Source organism: Anabrus simplex, chromosome 1 (genome assembly GCF_040414725.1).
Source record: "Anabrus simplex isolate iqAnaSimp1 chromosome 1, ASM4041472v1, whole genome shotgun sequence".
Lineage (NCBI taxonomy): Eukaryota > Metazoa > Arthropoda > Insecta > Orthoptera > Tettigoniidae > Anabrus > Anabrus simplex.
In genome coordinates this window covers 1048145301-1048173067 of record NC_090265.1, presented here as the reverse complement: position 1 = coordinate 1048173067, position 27767 = coordinate 1048145301, and the positions used below count along the sequence as shown (strand labels likewise).

Below are 27767 nucleotides of genomic sequence, written 5' to 3'. Positions count from 1 at the left end.
TAAAGGGGCGACCAAGGGATGATGAAATTAGAACCATCAGAATTATTGTGGTTAGTACCATTACGTGCGGAGCACCATGGTTCGACGTTACTTTGGACTAGTACCAGCTTGCAACGAATACCGTGGATCTTCGTTACATAGGAGCAGTACCATTATGCGAGAAACCTACGGGTCTGGGCTTTGTTTGTGATAATGGTCATCGAGTGTATTCCAACGGTCGTTTCCACTGTGTTCAGAATGGCTCTGCGTTGCCTGTGAGTAGTACCACTTCGTGAGAAATACAGCTATTTGGAAATACCATGGGTCTACGTTGCCTGTGATTAGTACTACTATGTGAGTAAAACCATGGTCTGCGTTGCATGATAGTAGTAGTACCATTATGTGACAAACACCTTGGGTTTGTGTTGCCTTTTAACGTTGCCATAATGTGTGATACACCGTGGGTCTACATTGCCTATGATTAGTACCACTATGTGAGCAACACCATGAGTACACGTGGCCTGTGATTACTTCCACTAAATGAGAAACACCACTGCTCTGCGTTGCTTGTGAGTAGTACCCTTTTGTACGAAACACCATAGGTTTGTGTTACCTGTGAGTGGTGCCATTGTGTGTGACATACCTTTGGTCTACATCACCTGTGATTAAGTATCACGATAGGAGGAACACCATGATTCTGCTTTACCAGTGATTAGTACCATTATGAGGGGCTGGTGATCTGGATTGTGGACCCTTTTAGATAATGAGTAAGATCCCAGTAATGAAGGCATTGTGAATTGGATCCACTGGTTGTTTTGTTTCTTGATTATGTTTTCATGATATTTCGTTTTAGATTCTAGTCAATGGATACATTATGAAGTTTTAATTTTCGCTTCGTTCACCTCGTACCATTAGAGGTCGACGACCTAGCTGTTAGGCCGCTGAAACAACAAACATCATCATCATCATCATCAGGATTACATTATTGTTAGTTTAACTCATTCATTCTTATAATAAATGTTAATGGTGATATACGGTAGAAGCCGGTAGCTCGAGGTTGCGTGTAATATTTGCACCGGTCGTACAAAAATTAAATTTTACAAAACACAGTGGGCCGATGACCTTCGATGTTAGGCCCCTTAAAACAAGCAAGCAAGCAAGCAACAAAACACAGTAAAACCCTGTTTGCACGTATCTCACTACTGTAGTGTGTTTTTCGTTCACAATATACCGGGTGTTTCAGACACATACTTCCTAGTATACTAGGTCTGCTGTAGGATCGTTCATTGTGATTACCCGCAGCAACAATAAGGCTGAAAACTTATAGGAGCGGAGAGCAGAGCGTCATTTTTTTCATGAGCAGAGAGCAAAGCGGAGCGTTCAAAATAAATTGATTTCGCTGCAGTATGGACGTCGAACAATTAATAAGTGTTTTGCCGAACACCACAATCGGTTTGTGTTAGGTAAGCTTTGGGACGAAGTTGCTGCAGAAATGAAAACAAGTAAGTACAGTAGATATACTAAATTACTGTACTGCAGTCCGACTCCGTAGCGTAACGGAGGCCAGGGTTCGATTCGCGGTACTGCCAGAAATTTAAGAATGGCAGGAGGGCTGGTATGTGGTTGCAATGGTAAATGCAGCCAACCTCCATTGGGTGTGTGTCTGAAAAGAGCAGCACCACCTCGGGATGAGCACACGAGTTTTTACTGGTAGTGTTTTACATGTTTTCACACGTGCCATGAATTTAAGGATGAAGACAAATCGTACGGTAATAACTGGTAGTTATATATACAGTGTGTACCACAACTCGACGGCAAAATCTTAGGAAAATATTCCTCGCATACAGAGAAGAAAAAAGGTTAACAACATGGATCCGGAAACGTATACTTAGAGATTTATTCGAACTTTCTGACACAAATTAATTATAGTAACAATTTACATGTCCTCATGCAATCATCCAATCGTCTCATCAACAGAGGTTCGCCATTAGCATCTGGGCAGGCATTGTTGGTGATTCCTTGTTGGGACCGTACGTTCTTCTGAGTAGGCTTACTGGATAGAACTACACGAATCTCTTGTGTACTGCATTGCCTGATTACTTGGAAGACATGCCACTCGCATCCCGTCGACAAATGCTTTCAATGCATGATGGTGCTCCCGCACATTTCAGTCTGCTGCCCGCAGGTACCTGAATACCCATTTTCCTGAGCGCTGGGTAGGTTGAGGAGGACCGATTGCTTCACCACCACCACGTTCTCCTGAATTGAACCCTCTGGACTTTTACCTGTGGGGACACGTTAAGTCTCTCGTGTATGCGACTCCTGTTGCTGATGAAGCAATTTTAGGTGAGCGCATTGTGACAACCTCTCACGCAGTACGCACTACACCAGGCATTTTTGATCGCGTGCCTAACTCCATGCGACGACGAGCGGAGGCTTGTATTCAAGCTGAAGGTCGTCACTTTGAACATCTCCTCTGATACATGCTCAAAGTGTTTCAGCTGCCGTTACAGACGTTCGGTGTAATTGTACAAACGTTTGAATAAATCTGTAAGTATACGTCTCCGGACCCATGTTGTCATAAACTTTTATCTTCTCTCTGTGTGAGGAATCCATTCGTAAATTTTCCCCGTCGAATTTTGTTACACCTGTATGTATATTTACAATTTGTTTTACGTCGCACAGATACGGATAGGTCTTATGGCGACGATGGGATAGGAAAGGTGTAGGAGTGGGAAGGAAGCGGCTGTGGCCTTAATTAAGGTACAGCCCCAGCATTTGCCTGGTGTGAAAATGGGAAACCACGGAAAACGATCCTCAGGTCTGCTGACAGTGGGGCTCGAACCCACTGTCTCCCGGATGCAAACTCACAGTTGTATATATTTATAGAAGAGGAGTTAATAACGTAAATACATGCATCTCATGTAATTCCGTGGTATATTTCATGTAGAATACAAACTGATTACGCCTTACGACAAATACAAGAGCGCTGATTATTATTATTATTATTATTATTATTATTATTATTATTATTATTATTATTATTATTCAGCGAGTGCCAGATTGTTAATGCAGAATTTTCCTGCATAAACAATTCGTCCATCATTCATTACTTGACTGCGAAGCCTTTTGGCGCGCACTGCTCGCTGCCTTGCTCTTCGCTCCACTATGAAGTGTATTCCTACCGCCGCGTAGGAATACAACGCTTTGTTCGCTGCTCTGCTCTCTGCTCGCTGCTCCACTGTGTTTTCATTAGTTGGACAGGTTGCCGAGTGGTGCAGCAAAATGACTTCTCGGTTAGTCTCTTGGTGGCCATCATCGTCAAGGTGTGAAATCAATATTGTCTGACACCGTGGTCAGCCGTTTCAAGTCCCGTTGGTCGAAAAACAATTTACCATCAGAATATTGGGCGGCAGGGTAGGAGAGATGGTGGTATACAATTTGTAATTCCTAGATTGCATGCCAAAAGCCTGGATTGTATTCCGAACCTTTCTGCAGTGTTCATATAGTATAAAGGCATATGCCGCTATTGATGGTGATTCGTACATTAGATGGGGACATTAAGCCTTGAGAGACCCCTTGATGCTATTCGATAGGAATAGACTGTGTACCGGCACTGAGTTTCACCTTCTCCCTTTTTATTATCATGTATCACTTCATTCACGTCCTCTGGTGAGGTTGACGTCAGAAAGTGCATCCAGTTGCAAAAACTCGCTATGAAGATTCATCTCACTTCATACACGACCCCGTAGAGAACAGGGCAAGGGTTGGACCATAATGGATGGACACACAATGAAAGCCGCGTACAGTGGACCAGGTAGACACCCGTTCTATTGCGAGTGCGTATCTGAAGGACACGGTACGTACATGAAGAACGCCGCATTGCGTTACGTTGAGCAGCAAACAGGTGGTAAAATGACTGACACTATCGTATAAGATTTGTGACTGCTGACGCCCTAAGAGGAAAGCAATACACAGTCTTCGAGTAGGTACATGGAGTCTTCGAGTAGGTACATGGATTGTCTCGGGATGGGTGAAGCCGGCGGATTGACATGATAGCTATAACACCGGGCTCAAGAAATGGGTTCATAATAGACCCCACAATTAAAACAGAGGCATCATCTACTCAACCACATGGTGTACGCAAAGAGAATTGTGATATATATGAACCTGCAATTCCATATTACGCTGAGAAATATCATCTGGAGTCCATAGAAGTATTAGGATTGGTGATAGGAGCAGGAGGCACCATTACTCAAATATTTCACAATTTTTGCAAGAAATGTAATTTATTAAGGACAATGGGTTAGCAGCCCTGAAAGGCTCTTTAACAATAGTCAAAAATTATTTATACACCTAGCAATACAGTAGAACCTCATTAATCTAGACTAACTGGGGCGCTAGGTTGTCCGAGTTAATGGAAGTCCCGAATAAAGAAAATAACTCCTGAAATGAGCCAAGGTAAAACTTCTGTTCAGTAAAAAGAACGATTACAGTACAGTATTTTAAATTTAAGAAATACAAATGTTATTTAGTGTACAAGATATAATGCAAGGCTATTAGGCTCTACAAAATAACAAGTGCAGTACAGAATTAGAACATGGCAATTAAAGCACACCTTCATTGACCACACTTGACGCGCTTACTGATTTGAAGGAACTGCTGACCTTTTTTTGTCTTTCTTTGACATTAATTTCATTAGTAATTATCTTACTCAGATGCCTCAGATAATCGTAATATGCGGATGTGTTTAATCGTTGTTATCTTAAGCGTATTTAATGACAATGTTCAGATGGTCTTTAATTTCACTAAGTTTTGGCTTAGGATTAATAATATCACCTGCTTCATCCTGGTCATATTCATCCGTTTCAGAGCTTTTTGCAGTGATCACACTTTTATCGATCTCCTCTGTTAAATTATGATAACCTTGATCATTTTCATTTGCTTCTAGCTACAACATTACGGTCGTAACTCAGAGATTCATACTGTAATTGCATTTATATATTATTATAAACGGCTGTCCGGATTAAGCGAAGCGCGGACTAATGGGGTCCGGATTAATGAGGTTCTGCTGTATCTTCATCCTATAAGGAGTTCCTCGTGGGTTTCAAAATTATTGATTGATACTATATTTACTGAGTAATTGGTATAATATGGTATACTAATCATTTATAGATAATATTTTTTACACGACCTATGTTGTTGTTAATCCAATCTGTTTGTGTAAGCTTTATCGTTTCTTGGCAGCCTCCAAATGTGGGAAACAGAAATAAATGCATTTCACTATCTCTCTCTAGAGCGGCATTGCCGCTCATAAAAACTAACTAAACTAAGTAACATAACTAACATGTAAATTTGTGTTTCCGTTAACTTACGTTAGCCCCTATCTGACACAGGTATGTAATGTATTGCTTAACCGTTCTTTGTACTTGGTAAACTTTTATTCACGCATTGCCCTTTGATTTGTTCTTGAGCGCGTGTAATGCAAGTTTTCCATAATTCACGGTACTGTCTGCCCCAGTTAGCTCTAAGTACCGTGGTTCTACTGTAAGTGTTTAAAATTACTTTTTGAGCTTGTAAATTTCAGTTTGGTAATTATAGTAATGTACTTTTCCAGTATGCTATTTTCCTGGCCATTCTGTTGCTCCTAGAGATGACTGCAGGCATTTTGGGATTCATCTGCAAAGATTCAGTAAGTTTTCTTTAGTAGCTTATATATTGTGTAATTGTGATATAATACAGATGGAGAATTACATGTCTGGAATGAATGCATGTATGTGAATATAACATTTCTTGTTAATTTGTAAATTATTTAGTCAGGAGTTTTATAGCATTCCATTCCTTGTGGCAGATGTAGAACACAGTGCCGGAGACAGAGGAATATTACATTTGGTACACTAATATTTTGTGCTCCGTGCACAGAAAATACTTATAAGACTGACGCGGAATGGACCCTTGTTAATGAACAGGAAAACTGTCCATCACACGAAATGCTGGAAACCCTGTTTTCGATGCACCAAACGGATGCTGTTACATGTCTACGCGTGCGCATCTCCCGCATGCTCTGTTCTGAGTACGCTACTGTGTTAGTGGTGGGGACGGAGCGGAGCAGTTGTTGTGACCTCATCACTCGGTTGTACCGAGTGAATGTTCTGTAGCGGCACGTTTAAACACGTTATTGGTACGACAACGTAAAGGTAATTCACCCGTCTATTCCATGCTCTTTTCTCACGACATAACTGTTTTGTTTAATATAGCAATGTTGTTTTCTGCTGCAGAATCCGATCTGCTCATTTCATCCTTGTGATGCCTCTTGATATGATCCCACAAATTTGATACACCACCACCCGTCGCGTAAATGCGGCCGCTAAATTTGCATTTTGCTGATTTTTACCATCAGTAATTTCAAAGAACTGCTATGCGTTAGACGGTTTTCGTGGAATTTGTGGTACACATTTGTGTAAAAAAAAAAAAAAAATTAAATATTCTATAACATGAATACATCTACAATGGAATTAAATATCAAACTAATACCACAATTATTATCTAATAATATACTTTGCATTATCTACAAAACACAACAAGCGGAGGAAATATAGACGCAAATTTAATAAGCGCAGACTGAATACATGTATAATATTCTTACAAGGGGAGGCCACGACGTTCGGATCACAGAGTCTTTACTACTACTACTGCTGCTGCTGCTGCTGCTGCTGCTGCTGCTACTACTACTACTACTACTACTACTACTACTACTACTACTAGAAAACTTTGGCATGAAAGGGGTGCGACTATATCTGCTGAAGAAAAGAAAGCCTTGAGGAACCAACTCTTACTAGACTGGCAAGACCGATGGGATGGCACAACCGATGTTGGCCAATGGACAAAAAAGCTAATACCCGACATAGGAGACTGGTTTAAATGTAGACATTGTCGCAGATCCTGACAGGACATGGAAGATTCAGCGTATACGCAATGAAGATGGGAAAGACGCAGAGAGATGGTTGTCGGTACTGTTCTGAAAGGGATACAGTAGAACACACTTTTTTCTACTGTGTTCGATGGGAAGAAGAACGAAGGAAAGCCTGCCAACAACTTGGCCGACGACTCACGCCAGGGAATCTGGTTCAGATTATGTTAGAGAGCCCGTTTGCCTGGAACACAGTAAAGGCAATGGCGACAAGCATTATGGGGATGAAGGAAAAAGAAGAGAAAGGAAGAACTTAGTAATATACATCACTCCACTCTGATGTCATGCCGACAAGTAGTTCCAGAATGGGCTGAGTGAAGAGGGCAGGGGTTTTTAGTTGGTGGAAATACAACTCCCACACAGAGTGGTGTCTTTAAAAGATTTTCCCCTGCCATAACAAAATACTACTACTACTACTACTACTACTACTACTACTACTACTACTACTACTACTACTACTACTACTACTACTACTACTACTACTAAAATGTTTTCATTCCTCCCCTGAAGGTGCTCACGGTAAAACAGCGCGTGTTCATTGTCTAGTGTTATGCGAAGTACGATTCGTGGAAAACCTGTGCAGAACTGATTGTGCAAGAATTTAAGACTGGAAGTATTTTGGCAAAACCTTCAGCAAAGTCTGCAATGCAAAAATTAGTGGCAAAATGGAGTGAAATAGCCTCTGTAGCGAATGAAAATGAAAATCCACAGCCTGTTTCCAGTCATTCGACCGGGTCAGGGATGGAATGAATGAAGCCCCCATCTAGCGGCGAGGATAGGAATTGTGCCGGCTGCCGAAGCCTGTCGCACTCCTCTGGGGCAATGATCAATGAATGACAGATGAAATGATATTGAAGAGTGTCGCTGGAATGAAATATGACAGGAAAACCCGGAGTACCCAAAAAAAAACCTGTCCCGCCTCCGCTTTGTCCAGCACAAATCTCACATAGAGTGACCAGGATTTGAACCAGGGAACCCAGCGGTGAGAGGCCAGCGCGCTGCCGCCTGAGCCACGGAGACTCTTCTGTAGCGAATAAAATCTGTAACTATCCTAAAAGAGTTCGAACACGAGGAAACATTGCTCGAGTGAAGGAAAGCCTGGAAATTTCAACGCCGTTTATCTGTGTAAGTGGGAATTACGAGATCGTCATATCGAAACATGTCAAAAAGGACCCACTTGTTTGAACTGAGAGATGAAGTTAAGATATTTCTTCTCGATGGGAGGTGCAACTTCAAAGATTTCCTCAATGATTTCTTGTGGCTTGTGAGACTTACTTATTTAGCAGATACATTTAGTCACTTGAATGAATAGAATTCAAGTCTGCAAGGAACACAAGTCAATCTCTTACACAGTCAAAGACAAAATAGGTGGAATAGTAAAGAAAATGAGTAAGTCTATATGAGCTTGACGAATCAATAACATCATTACAAGTAAAGATCAGGAAAAGACTGTCCTAGAAGGTACCTAGTCCGGGAAACACGTGTTCGATTTTGGACCCAATAACATTTCAATCCAGAATGTGGGTCCAGAATTAAGTACTGGTAATGACTTGGAGGGTGGGAATAGGCAGTTCAAAATATTTCATCAGAACATTCAATGTATTAAAAATAAAATTTTAGAATTACAAGTAATTTTAAATTCAATACAGGATGTTCACTTTGCCTTATATCTCAAACAAGCAGCATGGTTTTCTACCAGGTGGCTCTTGTCTAACAAACCTGGCCACTCTGCATAGCTTTGCATCACACGCCATTGCAGCTAAATCACAGCTGGATATCTGCTACGTAGACATTTCAAAAGCTTCGATTCTGCAGACCATACTCTGTTGCTCCATAAACTCTCCGAACGATTTAATATACATGGCAGTCTTCTGACCCTTCTTGCTGGCTTCCTACATAACCGTTGGCAGAGAGTGGTAATATCAGGCACTTCATCCTCATGGTTACCAGTCACCTCCGGTGTCCCACAAGGCAGTACTCTTGGCCCCTTGCTGTTTTCTTTGTTTATGGACGATCTGCCGTCCGAACTCAACGAAACAGCGAATACCCTACTCTTTGCTGATGACTGCAAGATATTTAGAGAGATCAGGAATCCAGCAGATGCAGTTCTGCTACAGTCCTCACTTAATGCCCTCTCGAACTGGTGCCGTGCTTGGAAACTTATCCCCAATCCACAAAAATGCAGCCACATGACCATAACACTACGCAAATCTCCTCTACCGACATCATATTACCTACTTGACAAGCCCATCACCGTGGTTACGCAACAGCGTGACCTAGGTGTAATATTCGATACAAAATTACAATTTAAGACCCATGTAGAAACATATACAACCAAGGCTATGAAATTACTAGTCATTTTCTATCGCTTCACAGAAATTTCTGACCCCATTGCTCTTCGTCACTTCTTCCTCACGATCATTCAACCTCTCTTAAACTACTGCTCTCCGATCTGGACAACAGCCGCCCCCTCCAATACTAAGCAGTTAGACAGAGCAGTGTCCTTCTTTGCTGCATTTGTAAGGAACAGAAACCCCAAGCTCAGAAATCTGTCTACGCAGCAGGTATTAATGGCAATTAATGTGTCACCGCTGCACATCAGGCGACAGGTAGCTGACCTGAGTTTCCTCCATGGGATCTTAAATGGACACTACCGCTCGGAACATCTTGTCTCACTCTTCTCTCTCCGCGTTCCTTCCCGCTCCACCAGAGCCAAAGACCTTCTCCACATTCCCCACACTCAGCACTCGATACTTCAACGATCTTTCCTAATCCGCCTCCCAGCACTCTTTAACAATATTAATAGGAGACAAGAGCTTGATATAGCATCAAGTAAAAGTGTATTCGAGAGGTGTGTGAATAGTATCTTAAAGATAAGTTGATGTGAAGGGATTATACCGCCATCTTGACCCACGACGACTTGGCTATGAACATGGACATTCTCAAGGTTTTTGATCTGGACAGTTATTAGTAGTCTGTGTACCTGATCCTGTTATATTTTGTTATGTTTGTTATATTTTATTATGAAAGTTTACGTTTGTTAAATAGTCTGTTGACAGTGCAAGTGAAATTTGCTCAATGTAGCTGTATCTTGTGCTTCGTGAATAAATAAATAAATAAATAAATAAATAAATAAATAAATAAATAAATAAATAAATAAATAAACGTTGGTGTAATAATGATGAACTTGAACTAATTAATATTGAAGGTTACTATCTGGCAAGAAGTTACAGTCGGATTAATAAAGAGCATGGGGGAGTTTGTATTTTTGCTAAGTCAGGAATTGAATGTAAAGAAAGGAAGGATCTTGAAGTGCATAATTCCGAATTAGAATTTGAACTACCTTCAGTGGAATTTAAGCTTCCCTGTGGTAAAAGGGTAATTCTGTTAACTGTGTACCGTTCACCAGATGCTGATGTGGAGATTTTCCTAGGAAAGCTAGATCAAGTCCTCCATAACATTTTCAGTAGGAATAGCAGCACAGAAGTAATACTTTGTTGTGATTTTAACATAGATTAAGCTGAAGAAAACCTTCCATCAACATCACAACTACTGCATGTTCTTCAAAGCTGTAATCTAAAACACTAAATTTTTACACCCACCCGGGTAACTGCCACCTCATCTACAACGATAGACAACATTTTGTACTAATTTCCATTGTTCTAAAATGCAAGCATCCAATATAAATTTTGGTATATCAGATCATCATGCTCAAATTTTACAACTAGAAATTGAGAATGCTAACAACCATTCAACCAAAATGAAGCAAGCACAATTAACTCGCCTTTTCTCTGCAGCTGCATGTGGCAGTTTCATTGAAAGTCTTAAACTTCAGACCTGGGCTCCAATAACATTTGGTCATAGCATTGACCAAAAGTATAGAACCTTTTTAAGCATTTTTAAAATGCAATTTTAATTACATTACTTGCAGTAATTAATGAATCTTCAAAAAAAGCCATGGATCATGAAGGGTATACGGATTTCAAGTCAAAAATGTAAATTTCTAAGTAGATTAGCACAGCAGAGTTGTGACCGTGGTTTTTTTATTTTATTTTTTATTTTTTTTTTATTTTTTTTTTTTATGTTAAAACAACAAATCAGTCTATCGAAGAGTTCTTAGGGCAGCTAAGATAATGCACAATAACAAGAAAGTTAAAGAGTCGTGCAATAAATCACGAACCATATGGAATGTAATCAAGGGAGAGACCAACAGACATGCAGTTGGAAATAAAGTTGCTGCCATAAAAAATGATAAGGGAATACAAATGAATGACCCTCATCATTTGGCTGATTATATAAATGATTTCTTTCTATCCCTACCATACAAACTTGAAAATGCAAATAAATCAGATGTATTACCAGAACTCCTAACCTTTGTGCAAAACTCTATGCAATTAACTCCAGTTACATAACTGGAAGTTCTTAAAATCATACAGTCTTTGAAAGAATAAAACTTCCACAGGTGTAGATGAAATTCCCACAAAACTCATTAAAAAATGTGCTCCTTATCTGGTAGAGCCTTTAACTTATCTCATCAAAGAATCATTTTCTAGTGGTCATTTTCCTAATCTCCTAAAAATAGCTAAAGTTATCCCAGACTTTAAAAGTGGAAACTTACACAATTTACATAATTACAGACCAATATCAGTACTTACTGTTATTTCAAATATATTTTATGTGCTATGAAAGATCAGCTTACTAAATTTTTAATCAAATATAACTGTTAAACAATGCACAACACGGGTTCAAAGCTGGCAGAAGTACCTTGTCTGCTTTATCACATTTTACACAGTTGGTCGTAAATGCCTGGATAAACGATCCCAGTTTGTTGAAATTACACATTGTAACAGTAAAGGGCATAATGAAACACATCACTCTCAAGCGTAGACTTAGGTATTCCACAGGGTAGTATTGTGGGGCCTGTTCTTTTCTTGACCTATGTGAATGATCTTCCTCACAATAATCAAGTAAAAACTGCAGTTCTGTATGCTGATGATACAAACATAATTATTAATAATCCTGATCCTATGTCTATAGAAACTGCAGCAAATACAGTCCTGTCTAGGTTAGAATCATAGTTCAGGAAAAACAAATAAACATTGAACTTAAAAAAAGACCCAATACATGGAATTCAAGGCATCTAACTACCATGACAAAACTGCAAATAAACACAACCTTATATTAAATGCAAAAGCAATTGAAAATACATTGACCACAAAATTTTTAGGTGACCATTGTTGTTGTATGAATCATCAGTCCATAGACTGGTTTGATGCAGCTCTCCATGCCACCGTATCTGGTGCTAACCTTTTCATTTCTACGCAACTACTGCGTCCTACATCTGCTCTAATCTGCTCCATATAGATGAAAAATTAAGATGGGATTGTCATATTTTAAAAAATAGGGAAGTCTCTGAGTTCTGTTTGTTTTGCCTTAAGGATTTTGTCTAATAGTTGTAGTGAAGAATATGTTAGAATAGCATATTTTGGATATTTCCACTCAGTCATCACTTATGCTATTGGTTTCTGGGGCTGCTACAAATCAAATCTTGATGTTATTTTTCGAATACAGAAACGAGCTATCAGAATTATATCGAGACGTAACAGGTTAGATCATTGCAGACCATTATTTAAGAGACTAAGGATACTCCCAGTACCAAGCATATACATCATGCAATGCATTCTATATGTGGGAAAAAAAAAAAAAAAAGATCACTTCAGAAAGAATTTTGACAATCACAGTTACCAGACGCGAACAAGAAATAATATTTTTATCAAGCACAAGAGTAAAACCATTGCCTTGAGACATGTAGACTCTGTTGGAATCAGATTGTATAATAAGCTTCCAAATAAGATTAAAGATATTAGTCCCGTCAGTTCATTTACCACAGCTTTAAAAAATCTTCTGCTGAGTAGTTGCTTCTATAGTACAGAAGAATACATGATCAAGTGCTGGTAATGATGCTATTACTTATTAACTTGTAAACATTCTTAATATCTAGTGCATAGCCTTAAAAATATGTTAATGTCACATTGATTATGTACATATTATTAACACCACACCAATAGATTTTTATTTTGTCTTGTAAATATTGGTTATTAATATTATTTATTATTTAAAAAATTAAGATGTGCTGTCCTAACATTAAGGTATTTGGTGTTTCTGTTGTTTTTTTTTTCCTTTATCTTCTTTTTCAAAATGTTCATTATTGTGCATATATATGATTGTTAGTATTAGGAAATCACTCAACAACTCCTATACTGTTGGCATATTTCAAAATATATATTTGTACAGTCTATGGAAGCTAAATAAATAAGTAAATGAATGAATGAATGAATGAATGAATGAATGAATGAATGAATGAATGAATGAAATTAAGTTACTGAAAGCCTGTTCCTTGATAAGTACTGCCTCATTATATGTCTTTGGAAAATATCTTGCAAAATTAAAATTCCAGGAAAGATTTTGATTTATTTTTTGGTTCTTATTCTTTGTCACGACTGCTATGATTAATTTTTTAAGGGAAGTTTTTTAAAAATTACCTATTCACCATTCACATGGTATGCTATTTCAAACGCCGTCTTCTTTTCTATGAATATTGCTTCATTTTCCCTTCGACATCTTGAATGAGATTTTCCTTTTGCACTTCCTCAATCAAGGCAAATGTGAGAATGGCTGTGCGGTTAGGAGCGCGTGGCTGTGAGCTTGCACCCGGGAGATGGTGGGTTCGAATCCCACTGTCGGCAGCCCTAGTTTTCCATGGTTTCACATTTTTACACCAGGCTAATGCTGGGGCTGTACCTTAATTAAGGCCACGGCCGCTTCCTTCCAACTCCTAGGCCTTTCCTATCCTATCGTCGCCATAAGACCTACCTGTGTCAGTGCGACGTAAAGCCATTAGAAAAAAAAAGAGTGAGAATACCTTTGTAAAGAAAGTTCAAGATACCTTTCCCATTCCCTAATTGTACTCAAATTACACTTATGTGCAGACTATATAGACATGACTCTAATGTGAATATGGGTAGAGGAGCTTTCCTTGCAGTGTATATATATATATCGTCGCTGGAACGGTAAAAGGTTGTATTCCACAATACTCTTCCTATCCATTATTCTCCTTAAGACTGGTCATGCCTCCCAGCCACATATGGATACGCAGTCCATCAGAACAATGTCCGTTGTGTTCGTTTTCCTATGTCGATGATTAAACGAAAATGAACCTTACATGCATTGTACACTAGGAGTGCGTAAATACGTAATGCAAACGTGCATTCCTACAGTACGGTACTGTAAGGTTCATTTTCCTTTACACATGGGCATAGGAAAATGAACGCAACAAAATTTGTTCTGATGGACTGCATATCCATACGTGGCTGGGAGGCGTGGCCAGTCTTAAGGAGAATAATTGATAGGAAGAGCTTTGTGAAATACAACCTTTTACCGTTCCAGCGACGATATGTTATGTAACCTATATTTATAAACTGGATATATACACAAACGGCTACCAAATTTTAAAATTGTTAGTGATCTTCAATGGATTATTGAGTAACTTCTTTTTGCAGATCAAGAAGCAAGCCACAGATGGATTCCAGGCATTCATCGTCCATTATCGTGAGGACCCAGATCAGCAAAACCTTATAGACTGGATACAAGAGGATTGGGTAAAGACATACATTCTTACTGGATTGTTCTGCTGTACTTAATTAAGATGTCCTCTGATTTTCTAAATATCATGAAAGTTTGGTTATTGGAGTGTATTAAATATAAGACTTTCAGTATTATATATCATACAAAATATACAGTGTTATTTCTTTTTTGTGGACTGAAATATACTTGGTATTAACAACTTATGCAATACAGTTGCAGTGCTGTGGAATAGAAGGACCCAAAGACTGGGATCGCAACAACTATTTTAACTGCTCATCAAGGAAAGTGGGGAGCAGAGAAGCGTGTGGTGTTCCTTTCTCGTGCTGCAAACGGAAACCTAATGTGAGTTTATTCCTGCTCTTGTTATGGTAAACATGCTAAGGTATGAAATATTCACTTGGAATATTTCTTCTCAGAATATAAAAGTATGCATAAATATTATATTGAATGTAGTTTATCACATTATTAATCATGGATACCACATACAGTTGCCAGAGTCCTTGGACTAGGGACGGAAGTTTTCTGTACTTTTCACTATTACATTTCCAGGAAAATTCTGGAATGTAATTTTTCTAAGGATAGTGACATCTGTTTAACACCAAGCAGAGTATCTAGTGAAATTTTTGGAGAAATGAGGATATGTCCACTTTTTTTTGAAGATGAAATAAGAAGACAGATTGTGAAGCATGTTTGCTCCCCAGACATGTAGATTTAGACGGGCAATGAGCAGCAGGATTCTGAAGCCGGAGTGTGCGGCCGCCGCCATCTTACGTCACTACACTATCCCGATGCTTTAATGTAAAATAGTAGCTGAAACAAGAATACTGGACAGGAGATAATTAAAATAATAACAATAACATTGATTAACTAGACCTATTAGGTCTTTTATTTTACTGTTAAATAAAAGACTGGTGTATAAATTTACCAATGCTTAAAAATAACCAACCTGTTTTAGACCAATTTTTAGTCAAATCTATTTCCGTTCAACTCCCTTACAGCATGATTCACTCGTATTTTCAGGTTTGTTTGTTTGTCCAATCCTTGTCCAATCCAGTTACATACAACTGAGCTGTGACGTCATTTGCTATGTTCTCGTTCATGACTGAGCTTAAACCATGGTTCTCTACGGGGTCGGGTTTGAGGTAAGATGAATCTCCCGTGGCAAGTTTTTATGACCGGATGCCCTTCCTGACATCAACCTCATCAGAGTTGATGAAATGAATCATATGATATATGATACTAGGAAGGGAGAGGATGAAACCCGGTGCCGGCACGTAGCCTACTCCTGTCGAATAGCACAAATGGGTCTGCTCAAGGCTTAACGTCGCCATCCGACAGATGAATCACCATCAACAGTGTCATATGAGTATTGCGGAGAGGTTTGGAATTTAATCGAGGCTTTGGTCACGCAATTTTGTGATCAGAAATTGTATACCACAACCTCTTCTACCCTGCCAGCCAACATTCTGATGGTGAAATGTTTTTCAACCAATGGTGTCAGACCGTTTAGACTTCAACGCCGTAACAATCATGGTCACCAGGCAGGCTCTTCCATGTATTTTTAGGTACAGTGATGAAATTACACTAATAAGACAATAAACATGTATGTCTTGTGAGTTTAGGTCTAAAGTATGTGTGCTTTAACTTGAAAAACCGAATGTTACATACAACTGAGCTGCGACTTCATTCTGTGTGTTCTCTTTTACAACTGAGCTTAAACCATTACATGTATTCTCTCCGAAATACATCTCAGTAAGTTTGCACACATGGACATCTTTTGTAGGAACATACAGATTACATCTATTCTCAAAAGAAATGAATGGATAAGGATCTTCTAATAATAATGTTTTATGTTATTTATTTTACGTCCCACTAATTACTTTTACGGTTTTCGGAGACGCCGAGGTGCCGGAATTTGGTCCCGGAGGAGTGTTATGTGTCAGTAAATGTATCGACACGAGGCTGACATATTTGAATACCGGTACTTTTAAATACTACGGGACTGAGCCAGGATTCAACCTGCCAAGATGGAGTTAGAAGGCCAGTGCCTCAACCGTCTGAGCTATTCAGCCCGGCTAAGGATTTTCTTTTCGCACAACAGCTTCCTTCCAAGTATCACGTTGTAGAGAATTGGCTAACATCTTTACCACAAATCCTGAAATATATTCAGTAGTATTCTGTGATAATAAACCTATTACCCTATTTCGATTGATGCAAGCTTTCCAATCCTTCGACTCTAATTTTAAGTAAGTTTGACATCCTTATTATATATCTTTAAACATTAGAATAGACCGAGACTGCTGTTATTCAATTACTAACACCAGAAAAACAAAAACTTAACTTGTAACCAAATGCTGTAGTAACATCATCATTATTATTATTATTATTATTATTATTATTATTATTATTATTATTATTATTATTATTATTATTATTATTATTGTTGTTATTGTTATTGTTATTGTTGTTATTGTTGTTGTTATTTTTATTGTTGTTATTATTATTGTTGTTATTATTATTATTATTATTATTATTCCCTATGCCACACTCTGGCCAGCCCCGTGGTGTAGGGGTAGCGTGCTTGCCTCTTACCCGGAGGCCCCGGGTTCGATTCCCGGCCAGACCAGAGATTTTTACCTGGATCTGAGGGCTGGTTCAAGGTCCACTCAGCCTGCATGATTACAATTGAGGAGCTATCTGACGGTGAGATAGCGGCCCCGGTCTCGAGAACCAAGATTAACGGCCGAGAGGATTCGTCGTGCTGACCACACGTCACCTCGCAATCTGCAGGCCTTCGGGCTGTGCAGTGGTCGCTTGGTAGGTCAAGGCCCTTCAAGGGCTTTTGTGCTATGGGGTTTGGTTTCATGCCACACTCCATCACAAGGGGTCTAACGCCAACAAATATACACTGGAAGGAAGTGAATTAGGCAACTTTAATCATAAATTTAATTGCATTAATAAGTAGGCAACAGGTGTACATGATCACAAGTACGCCACTTACCGGTCTATTCAAACTCTAATTCCTTCCTTATTCTTTCTTCTTGAATAGGAAAAACCACACCCAAACACTACAAGGGTATTCATCACTCTGCCACACAGTAGTTTTCCGAAAAATTAATGTGAAATGTACATAAAAACAACATAAAACAAAACTGCATGTTACATAGTAACATGCATGTTTACAGTGAATCTGTAGTGATGTAAGATGGCTGCGGCCGCAAGTTGCCGGCTTCACTAGCACTAATACTACGAGATACGGCGCTGCCTGTCTATTTACTATATGTCTGTGGTTTGCTCGTTGTATATCGTTAGCATGAGCAATCACAGTGCTATTGGCTGTACAGCAGCCTTACTTCTATCTCACTGCCTGAGGTCTGAGAATATAGAGGATGTGAAAAGACCAACATTATTTAAGAATATTGTCATGGAGGAGATAATGTGATTAAATGGAATATGGCTTTTAATGCTGGGAGTGTCCGAGGGCATGTTCGGCTCACCAAGTGCAAGTCTTTTGATTTGACACTCGTAGGCGACCTCCATGTTGTGATGAGGATGAAATGATAATGAAGACAACACACGCACCCAGCTCCCGTCCTAGTGAAATTAACCAATGATGATTAAAATTCTCAATCCTGCCGGGAATCAAACCCGGGTCCTTTGTGACTGAAGGCTAGCATGCTAACCATTTAGCCATGGAGTCGGATGGAGATAATGTAGTTCAGGTAGATTGCAACAAATTGACTCACATATATGGCGTAGAATCTGCAGGGGTTGTTTTTTGGTAACAGTTGCAATTCTATATGCACATTGCAAAGGCTTTAAAGAAAGAACACTTCCACCTTGATTATGTCTTTGGACCAGGCCTTGTGGCATCATCTGCTGTGCAGGGATGATAGTGATTTTGAAGTCACCAACTGTCTCTTCACTTGCAGATCCTACTGAATATGTATGTTTTGTTACCGGTTATGTTACATTGCAGTGCTGTTGTATCTATGTCAGTATGCTCTATCAGGTTCCTGCATAGACCATGTTCTAGTCTTCTTTCAGAAGAGTGACAGCTGCAATTGCTGATAACCTGCTGCTCAAGTAGTCTGCAAATAATTTTCATAGAGAATATGTTACACTTCCCGAATTTTCTTGTCCATTCACTCTGTATGCAGCCAGCCTGCATACCTGTTATCATCAACAGACTCTCTATCTTCTGTGAAACACCGGTATTAAATTTACGAGCAGGTAAAATCTTTATATACCTCGCAAGGTATTAACAGATTTGTGTAATTTGTGGTAAACCCTGATATTTCTTCACTACTGCAGTTATGATACAACACACTTCACTGCTAGTACTTCTGTACAAATTACGCCATTCTGCTTGCACTCATGTGACATGAGATGACCAATTGCTGTATCTGACAGACCAATGAATATATATGTTACTAATATAATAATTTCGTGTGGCTATTTCTAGCCGAGTGCAGCCCTTGTAAGGCAGACCCTTCGATGAGGGTAGGCAGCATCTGTCATGTGTAGGTAACTGCGTGTTATTGTGGCGGAGGGTAGTGTTATGTGTGGTGTATGAGTTGCAGGGATGTTGAGGACAGCACAAACACCCAGCCCCCGGGCCATTGGAATTAACCAATGAAGGTTAAAATCCCCGACCTGGCCGCGAATCGAACCCAGGACCATCTGATCTGAAGGCCAGTACATGTATGTTACTGATATCTCATCACTCGTAAATAAAGCATACTGTAGTCAGTCCTCAAATTTTTGACTGCTGCTATTGCTACTGCTGCTGCTTTTGGTCAACTCTTTGCCAGCATTATTTGGATTTAAATGGTGAAATAGTTTTATAGCTTTTTGTGACTCATTTGTTGTGTTATTCAACTAACTCATTCTTCAAGGGTTCATTCATTCTTCAGTGTTTAGAAGAGCTGCCCCTGATGTTCTACATTTTATGTCCCTTGGAGTTACACCACACATAACTGTAGTCCCCAATCCTCTCCATTCCTCCCTTTTAGTGTGGAATGCAAGAGACATCAATGGAGCAGGTTGCAGATATGTGACAGCACCATCAGAGGTCATCTTTGACCCAAACTCTCCCTCCCTACTAATGTCATCTGTACACTACTCTGTCATTTTCAGGAGAATTCCACAATCTGTTTTCATTGAAAAAAATACATTTGAATGTGTACGATACTTCAGCCTTGGCAATCTGCCAATGAGAGTGGTGTTAAAGACACTGGGGCTAAATCAGGGACACAATTTTATCATAAGAATGAAGAAGCTGGGCACAAGATGGTTACAAAAAGCAAAAAGAAAATTAGAGAAGAAATGCAGAAGGTCTGCTAAGACAGAGCATAGCAGAAGGAAACATAAGACCTGTATCGGAAAAGATGGAGACTCTGACAACTGGAATGTTCTGAGATTTGTATTTCTTGACTGTGATGTAGTCTTGATGAACCATTTCCCAGGTGTTCTTCATGAAATCTTAAACATTTTAACATGTGAATATCTTCCCAATAGAGGAGTAACAGAATTTTTAAAATATACAGTAGTTTTCATGTTGTTTATATATTTTAAAAAATTGTCTGTTTAGAAAAGGGTCATACAAAATCACTCAAACTCCCATAAGAATATCTTGCTTCCTTCACCATGATCTAGGGGTTAGCACAGTAACTTCCTACCCATTTGATCCAAGTTTGATTCCTGGCTCTGTTTTGAATGAGGGCACACTCGGCCTCGTAATTTAAACCCTCACTCACAGCTATCCTTAAAGTGGCCTTCCAATTTCAGGTTAAATGTCAGAATGGTGTGTAGCGTTTCTGTCCCCAATCCTCTTCCTAATGTCATGAGATGAGAGTAATGAGATGACCAATTGCTATACATGACAGACCAATGAATATACAGTATATGTTACTGATATCTCATCACTCATAAATAAAGCATACTGTAATCAGTCCTCAAGCTCTTTGACTCTGCCACTATTACTACAGCTGCTTTTGGTCAACTCTTTGCCAGCACTACTTGTATTTTAATGGTGAAATAGTTTTATAGCTTTTAGTGACTCATTCTTCAAGGGTTCATTCATTCTTCAGTGCTTAGAAGAGCTTGCAGAAACAATTACATCATATGATTTCAAACACAAAGGACATGAGACTACAGACTAGAATATTCCCAATCATGAATATCACACAAAAATCTTCAGGAAAAGAAATACGTTCTTTAACAGTCAGTAAGATAGAAGCAGTGCCTTGTTTGACTACATTAATTCTTCACATTTGCTAAAAGGGATCAGAACCTTATCATCAGAATTGACCCTTCCTGCTCAGAATAACTCCTAATGGAGGAAATTTTCTGTTTCTTATTTTGACAACTTTCTTGAGTTGACCTGGAGCAACCTCAATCAAACTTAGACCTTTTCCCATTTGCAAGGTTACGGCTTGCCTATTCAACTTCTGCAGCACTCTAATGCTGTTTTATACTGCTATTTATACACGATGATTTTCTGTTGTTTTAGTTTATGTGTTTTCTTCAATTCCTTTTGTGTTTTTAATGGAGCCATTCAGAGTAAACTTGATAAACTTAATATATTTTTTTGTTTTCAGGAAATCATTAAAAACAAGCAATGTGGATATGATGTTAGGAAAGAAGAATACGTAAGTAGTAACTGTGAGGAAAGCTTGGTTTGCATGGTGTTATTTTCCCTCACAAGCATGTGATTGTAGTGTTTGAAATACACAGTTCATTTCCTTAAGAGAGCAAAGTTCACAATGAAATCAAGGAATATTATTTTATTTCTTTAGGAACTGTTTTGGAAATACAGAATGATGTGCCCCATGAGTTGATAAGAGGACAAAATACTGAAACAGTATTTTGTTATTGCTGCTGTTGTTGTGAGAATACAGCAGCACTGTTGTGGTTTTTACCAGTAAGAGAATACAGTAATATTTATAACAAATTATATTGACTTCACTACTGTTTTCTAACAGTAAATTAAACCTTGTTGGGGTGCTTTTTGGGAATGGCGGCCCCAACAACTGTTCCTGTATATAGTGTATGTTTGAATTGTCTCTGTTGATTCATGTATCACACTACAATAATATACAATATTACAATTCAGTTCTTCTTCTTCTTTGTCTATATCTGTCCACTACCGAGTGTAGGCCTCTTCCATTATTCTTGTGCAGCTTGGCATCACTGAGTTCATGCTACCTTCTTTACATTATCAAACCATCCCTACTGAGTTCTTCCTACACTCCTGTTTTCAAATGTTTTCATAGGTGATCATCTCAGATGATAATTCTTTGTAGAGGAATAGTTATAGAATCTTTTGAATGAACAACCTTTGTTTTATTGATAACAAAAATCGGAATAGTATGTTATAGCACACTACACACAGATTAATAGAAGGATAATAGGTCCGAGAGAGATCCCGGAGATCAAAACAATACCCAAGCTCCCCTAAAGGGGAGGAAAGTAAAAGGGAACTAGCCCCACAGGATTGTTGACAATTTTCAAATACATTTCATAGATCACGATCTCAGATAATAATATTCACTGTAAATCTCAGCAATATAAGGGAACTAGAACACAGGATTAGTTTACAATTTTCAAAAAAGAAGGAGTGACATACATAATCATCTCAGATGATTTTCTTCGTAGGGAAATAGACATGAAAAAAAACTTTGGAAAGAACAACTATCCTTTTTCTACGAAGATCGTAACATTTGGCCACACTTAGAAAACCAAACACCTCCAGGGCGCTTTATTATAAAAACCAAATAAACCAAGTAAGAGAGAAAAGGGAACGGAAAAGAGGGGGATCAGAACAACAAGGACATGTAAGGAAGAGAAAAAAGGAACTCCGACTGCGCGATACTGGAGAAAGCTCATCCGCCAATTAATGTCCAAATCATGAAAGCTTGAGAAAATTCTGTTGGCGATGTTTACCCTCAGTTCACATCAACAATTTGCAGAACGTTAAAAATAATGATTTTTAATAAGTTGAAAGTGGTAAGAAGTTAGGCACGAACCAAGGCCTTGAAGATCAAAATATATCATCACTCAACACACCAAACTGGCAGAGTTAAATTTTTCCATCAATTTTGTATGTGAAGTGTTTTAGCTCACTGAAGTCCGACGATGTTAACTTCTCCAGGTGGACGGGAATGAAATGCGCACCGCACGGGGAGCCATGCGAGGTCAGTGGTCCCTCCACACACACACACACACACACACACACTCTCTCTCTCTCTCTCTCTCTCTCTCTCTGCCAGTCTGCTTAAGACGGGCGAAGCAGTCCAATATATACACGCCCGGAAGTGAAGACCAGTCTGTTCGAGAAGGTTTAAGTGACGTGGCAGATGACGTAGTTGGTGTTAAGCAGACAGGAGGACGACAATCAGAATGTCGAGAGATGCCGGAGCGGAAAGGCGGTGAGCACAAAGCAAGGTTAATCCAATAATACATAGAGGTATAGATGATGATAATAATAATAGTAGAAAGCATATAGTCGAGTAGAAACGTAGATATTGCAGAGTATATGGAGACATAGATACGACGATATTTCCAAAAGCTTGTAGAAACGTAGATCGAGGGGTTATGGCAGGAGCACGTTACAGTACTGTGTCCTTATTGGTCAGGATGAATCGCTCTGCTAAACTCAGTCCTATGTTTCAAGGGATTTCTACAATTTGATTGTTCCTTTCTAGTTGGATTTTATGGCCAAGGAAGATGTATTCATCAACAGCTTCAGTGGTCTGATGCACAGTTTTGAGATGTTTCTTTTTGGGTCTTTCCTCATTGTTCATCTCCAGATGAATTTCTGCTGAGGCATACTATTAAGTTCTTTCAGATTTTTAATCATAAGTATAATATTGTCAACAAATCAAAGATGATACAGGTGTACAAGCCATCGACTGTTATTCTTTTGCCGTCCCAGTCTACAATTTTGAACACATCTTTCATTGCGAGAGTGAACAACTTCAGAGAGATCATGTTCCCTTGATAAACTCCTTTGTTTACTAGGATATTGCTGGTTGTAAGATCTTCATCCACACTGACCATCATCATTGCATGCATATAGATGCCTTCAAAAGCCCTATTTATTCACAGTGCAAGTGAGTTAAGAGACAGTCGGCAAGTCCTTTGCATCCACAAGTACGGTATTGTAGTGAACTCCTGCTCTCCATCGGGTGCAGAGGTCTTGCAGTGTAACCTCACTCCAGAACAGTTCCTTGCATCTTCATAACTGGCCATATTTCCACTGAATCAAAAGCTGTAGAATGGTCAATAAAGGCTAGATAAATCTTAATATTATGTCTAGTGGTTTTCTCATAAAGGCGGCTAGTTGATAGAAATCTAATTCTGTGGAAAGTCTATTAGTTTAAATCTTGATCAGGAGCTTGTAATGGTGAGACAGCAGACTTATGGGGCGATAGTTTTCCATACTTTTTTTTTTTTTTGCCCCTCTTGAAGAGCAGTATCACTTAGGCTCACAGGTTCAAACCTGGCAAAGGTAATTGGATTTTTAAAGGATGAAAGAAAGTCCACTCTTGACACTCCATGTCATATGAAATGGCGTATGGCTTTTAGTGCCAGGAGTGTCCGAGGACAAGTTCGGCTCGCCAGATGCAGGTCTTTTGATTTAATTCCCGTAGGCGACCTGCGCGTCGTGATGAGGATGAAATGATGATGAAGAGGACAAATACACCCAGCCCCCCTGCCAACTAAATTAACCAATTATGGTTAAAATTCCCGACCCTGCCAGGAATCGAACCCGGGACCCCTGTAACCAAAGGCCAGAATGCTAACAATTTAGCCACGGAGCCGGACCGTGTCATATGATGCCAGCATGTGAAAAATCTGTGGTGACACATTTGGTGTTTACCTGACAGAAGTAATTAAAACTCAGCCTACTCTGGTCTACTCTGCAATCTAGTAGAGTAAAATAGAACATCAGAATTGATGAGCAGGCTGCCTAAATTGCATCAAATTAAAATGGCTGCACATAGTTTTAATACAGTTTAATTAAAAGGAATGAAGGATAGATACTACTTAACCAAGTACTGTGCTCTGATGGAACTTGGTGTCAGCTAAGGATTTTAAATCCTTTCCTCTTTTGTGTAAGGCTTAGTCTGCGAAAACAAGTGTTAGGTTTTCTCTCTTTTCCATTTGTATGATAACATTATTCCGGAGATACCGTCCTGGACAGAGGTGAATGTGTGGATATACAAAAGTCGAAATATTAATTTAAAACCTTAAAATTTAAGCTGTATTTCTTTTCCTTTTTTATTATTTTCTTTTCAAATTTTACACTTTGCTAAGCAAATAACAAAATCAGGTACAAAGTGTAGCTCGTGAGCTTGAGTAACAATACAAGAATAATGAGATAACAATTTAACAACATGAGCTTGAAGCTCCCTAGTTACCAGTTTAACAAGAGCACCATTGCTCCCTTCAATCAAGGAGACTGAGTTCCAAATTTTACACCTAGTAAGATGAACGTCTTTACTCTACCCAGTTACTTCCTAGGAGACTATTCTCCAAAATTACAAGTTCCAGGCTTATTCAGGCACCTACCTACATTGAACAAAACCAAACGGTAAACACTGTCTTCTATGCTCAACAGTCTGATTTACCTTAAAAGTAAAAAATTTAAGTTGACTTTAACAGGGGTAACAAGTATCCATACTACATGGCCTTTGCTAAAAAGGAAAGGTTAAAGTTATTGGCCAAAAATCAAAATGTTAGGGGGCGAACACTTGCACTCCTTGAAGTTTACATAAACTACTTAAAACCCTATGTGGGCTTATGGCCCGACGTTACAGAGGTTAAGCCTAGACTACGGAGATGACTAGATGGAGAGAAAGTTTACAAAATTAAGAGATAGATTTAAAGGTTACAACATCATAGTCGCCTCAATATCAAGTTGAGAGGGAATACAAGAGGGTTCCTCACTCTTTATTCCTTAAGTTCGGTTAAGTTCTGAAGACTTGTTTGAGAATTTACATTGAGAAATAAAAGTTACATTGCGAAAGAAATTTGAAACCTTCCACTCGAGCTAGCTTTCAAAGTCTATTACATTGTTAAACAGAATCTGCCATTACCTTGAGCTGGTGGACCTCCCGAAGCTGGATGAGGGAGCCCTTCCCCTGCCTCTGCTACTAACACACTCTGAACATCTTGACTGGAGCGATCACAAAGACAACATGGCCTGAAATGTCCCAGCTTTTATAGTGAAGAGGGAGGTTCTAGATTTCTCTGGGCCGAAACCCTGACACACCCCCAATTTTCATTGGACAGTCAAATAAATATCAAAAACAGTGATTGGTTACTTAAATAAATGTACAAATATTCTTACAGGCTAACAAATTAAATTGGCAGGAAGAGATAGAAATGTTGATAACTTCAGAACACCAAAAACAAACTATAAACAATTCAGTTTAGGAAACCTTGACACACAAAATTACTTTGAAAATTAATAGTTCATCTTCACCCCAGAGAGCGCACATAAGTTGATAGTGGCAACATCTGTCGAGGAATGTTCAAACCATTTCCGAAATGAGTTTCCGATTTTTTATTATAGATGGTCTTCTGCAAGGCGCTAGTTTTAAATGCACGGGGCACGGGTACCTCCGGTACAGTTACCATTAACTTTTGCTTCATTTAAAAGTAATTGTTTAAGATTGTTTTAGGTTAAAATTGGTTAAGTGTAACAAAGGGAGTATATCCCTAACTGTGCCAGGATAAATAAAACATCTTATAAAAACAGTATAGGGAGCAACTTAAAATTAGTCTGTCACACATGCGACGTGTCTACATCACAATAACTTTGGAGTACTACTAGGTCCATTTATGACTGAAATCATGCTTAACTAACATGATGAATAAGATATTCCACTTAAAAATTTGCACTTCATCCCTGAACAAAACAGAGAGAAGCAAAACTTATTCTTGGATTTCATTGCAGAGAATTGTTCTCATAAGGAACTTCGTTGTACCTACCATATTCATGCTTTTGTTTCAATATTAGAACTGGATGCTGCATGCAGTTCACATTCTAATTTATGGGGAGACTCAACTGGAACTTTTTCCTATTTGACCAATCTTTTTCATATTTGGAAGATAGGTTGAACATAAGCTTTAGAAATAAGGCTTCCCACACTGCCTCCAATCCCTCTTCTGCTTTTTATTCAGTGTTACTAAGAGACAAAAATTTACTTCTACCTCTGTATTCTATTACTTTCGACTGGATACCTCGGTGGTGCATATGGCCCTGAGGTTCACTCAGCCTACACCAAAAATGAGTACCAGGTTAATTCCTTGGGGCAAAGGTGACCGGGTGTAGATCTAACCACTCTACACCATCACGGACTGAGGTTAACAATGGTGGAAGCCTTTACCTTCCACTCCTCCAAGGGCCTTCATGGCCTGTACGGAGGTGACTTTGCTTTGCTTTGCTTTGCTTTGCTTTGCTTTGCTTTGCTGTGCTTTGCTAGATACCTCAGTATATGGAACATGAAGAAACATCTAACCTGTAATATTGCTGTCACTATGTTCAAGAGTTTGTACTTTCAGCAAAGAGTGTAAACAATGATCCTTAATAATGAAAATGTTTATTTATGTATTCTACACAAACACAACTTACAGAGTTCAGGTACAGTACATATGATTCTGATCAACAGTCCATTTCACTGCTTTTAGTATGATCCCAAAGTCAGAAATTCTGGCATTGAATACATTTTTTTGTGATATTTAGATTTTGAGTAGAGGCTGTTACAATAAGAATAATGGTGTGTGGCCTCCGAAGAGGCCTGGTGCAGGTCTTTTGAGTTGACGCCGTATAGGCGACCTACGCATCTATGAGCATGGGGCCCTACCTGTGATGAATTCTAATGCTGAAGACGACACACACACACACACACACACACACAGCCCCGAGCAATCAGAATTAACCAATTAAGGTTAAAATTTCCAACCCAACTGGGAATCGAACCCAGAACCCTCTGGACTAAAGGCCAGAACGCTAACCATTTAGCCATGGAGCTGGACAGCTGCTATAGTAAATACAGACATCATCATCATCATCATCTTCAAACATTTCCATCATGTTATCATCTCCTCCTCCTCCTCCTCCTCCTCCTCCTCTGTCAGAACATTTTTGATTTGAAACTGG

General features: G+C 39.0%; 1 protein-coding gene across 4 annotated transcripts in view; it reads left to right on the top strand.

The window, feature by feature from the left end:
* Positions 1 to 27767, top strand: part of Tsp26A (Tetraspanin 26A) — an 84911-nt gene that overhangs the window by 26389 nt on the left and 30755 nt on the right. For all 4 annotated transcript variants that reach the window (XM_068225367.1, XM_067137008.2, XM_068225366.1 and 1 more), the window contains exons 3-6: positions 5597 to 5671; positions 14509 to 14607; positions 14807 to 14935; positions 21196 to 21246. In XM_068225367.1, the coding sequence (XP_068081468.1) occupies positions 5597 to 5671; positions 14509 to 14607; positions 14807 to 14935; positions 21196 to 21246 (354 nt within the window). The remainder of the gene's footprint in view (positions 1 to 5596; positions 5672 to 14508; positions 14608 to 14806; positions 14936 to 21195; positions 21247 to 27767) is intronic.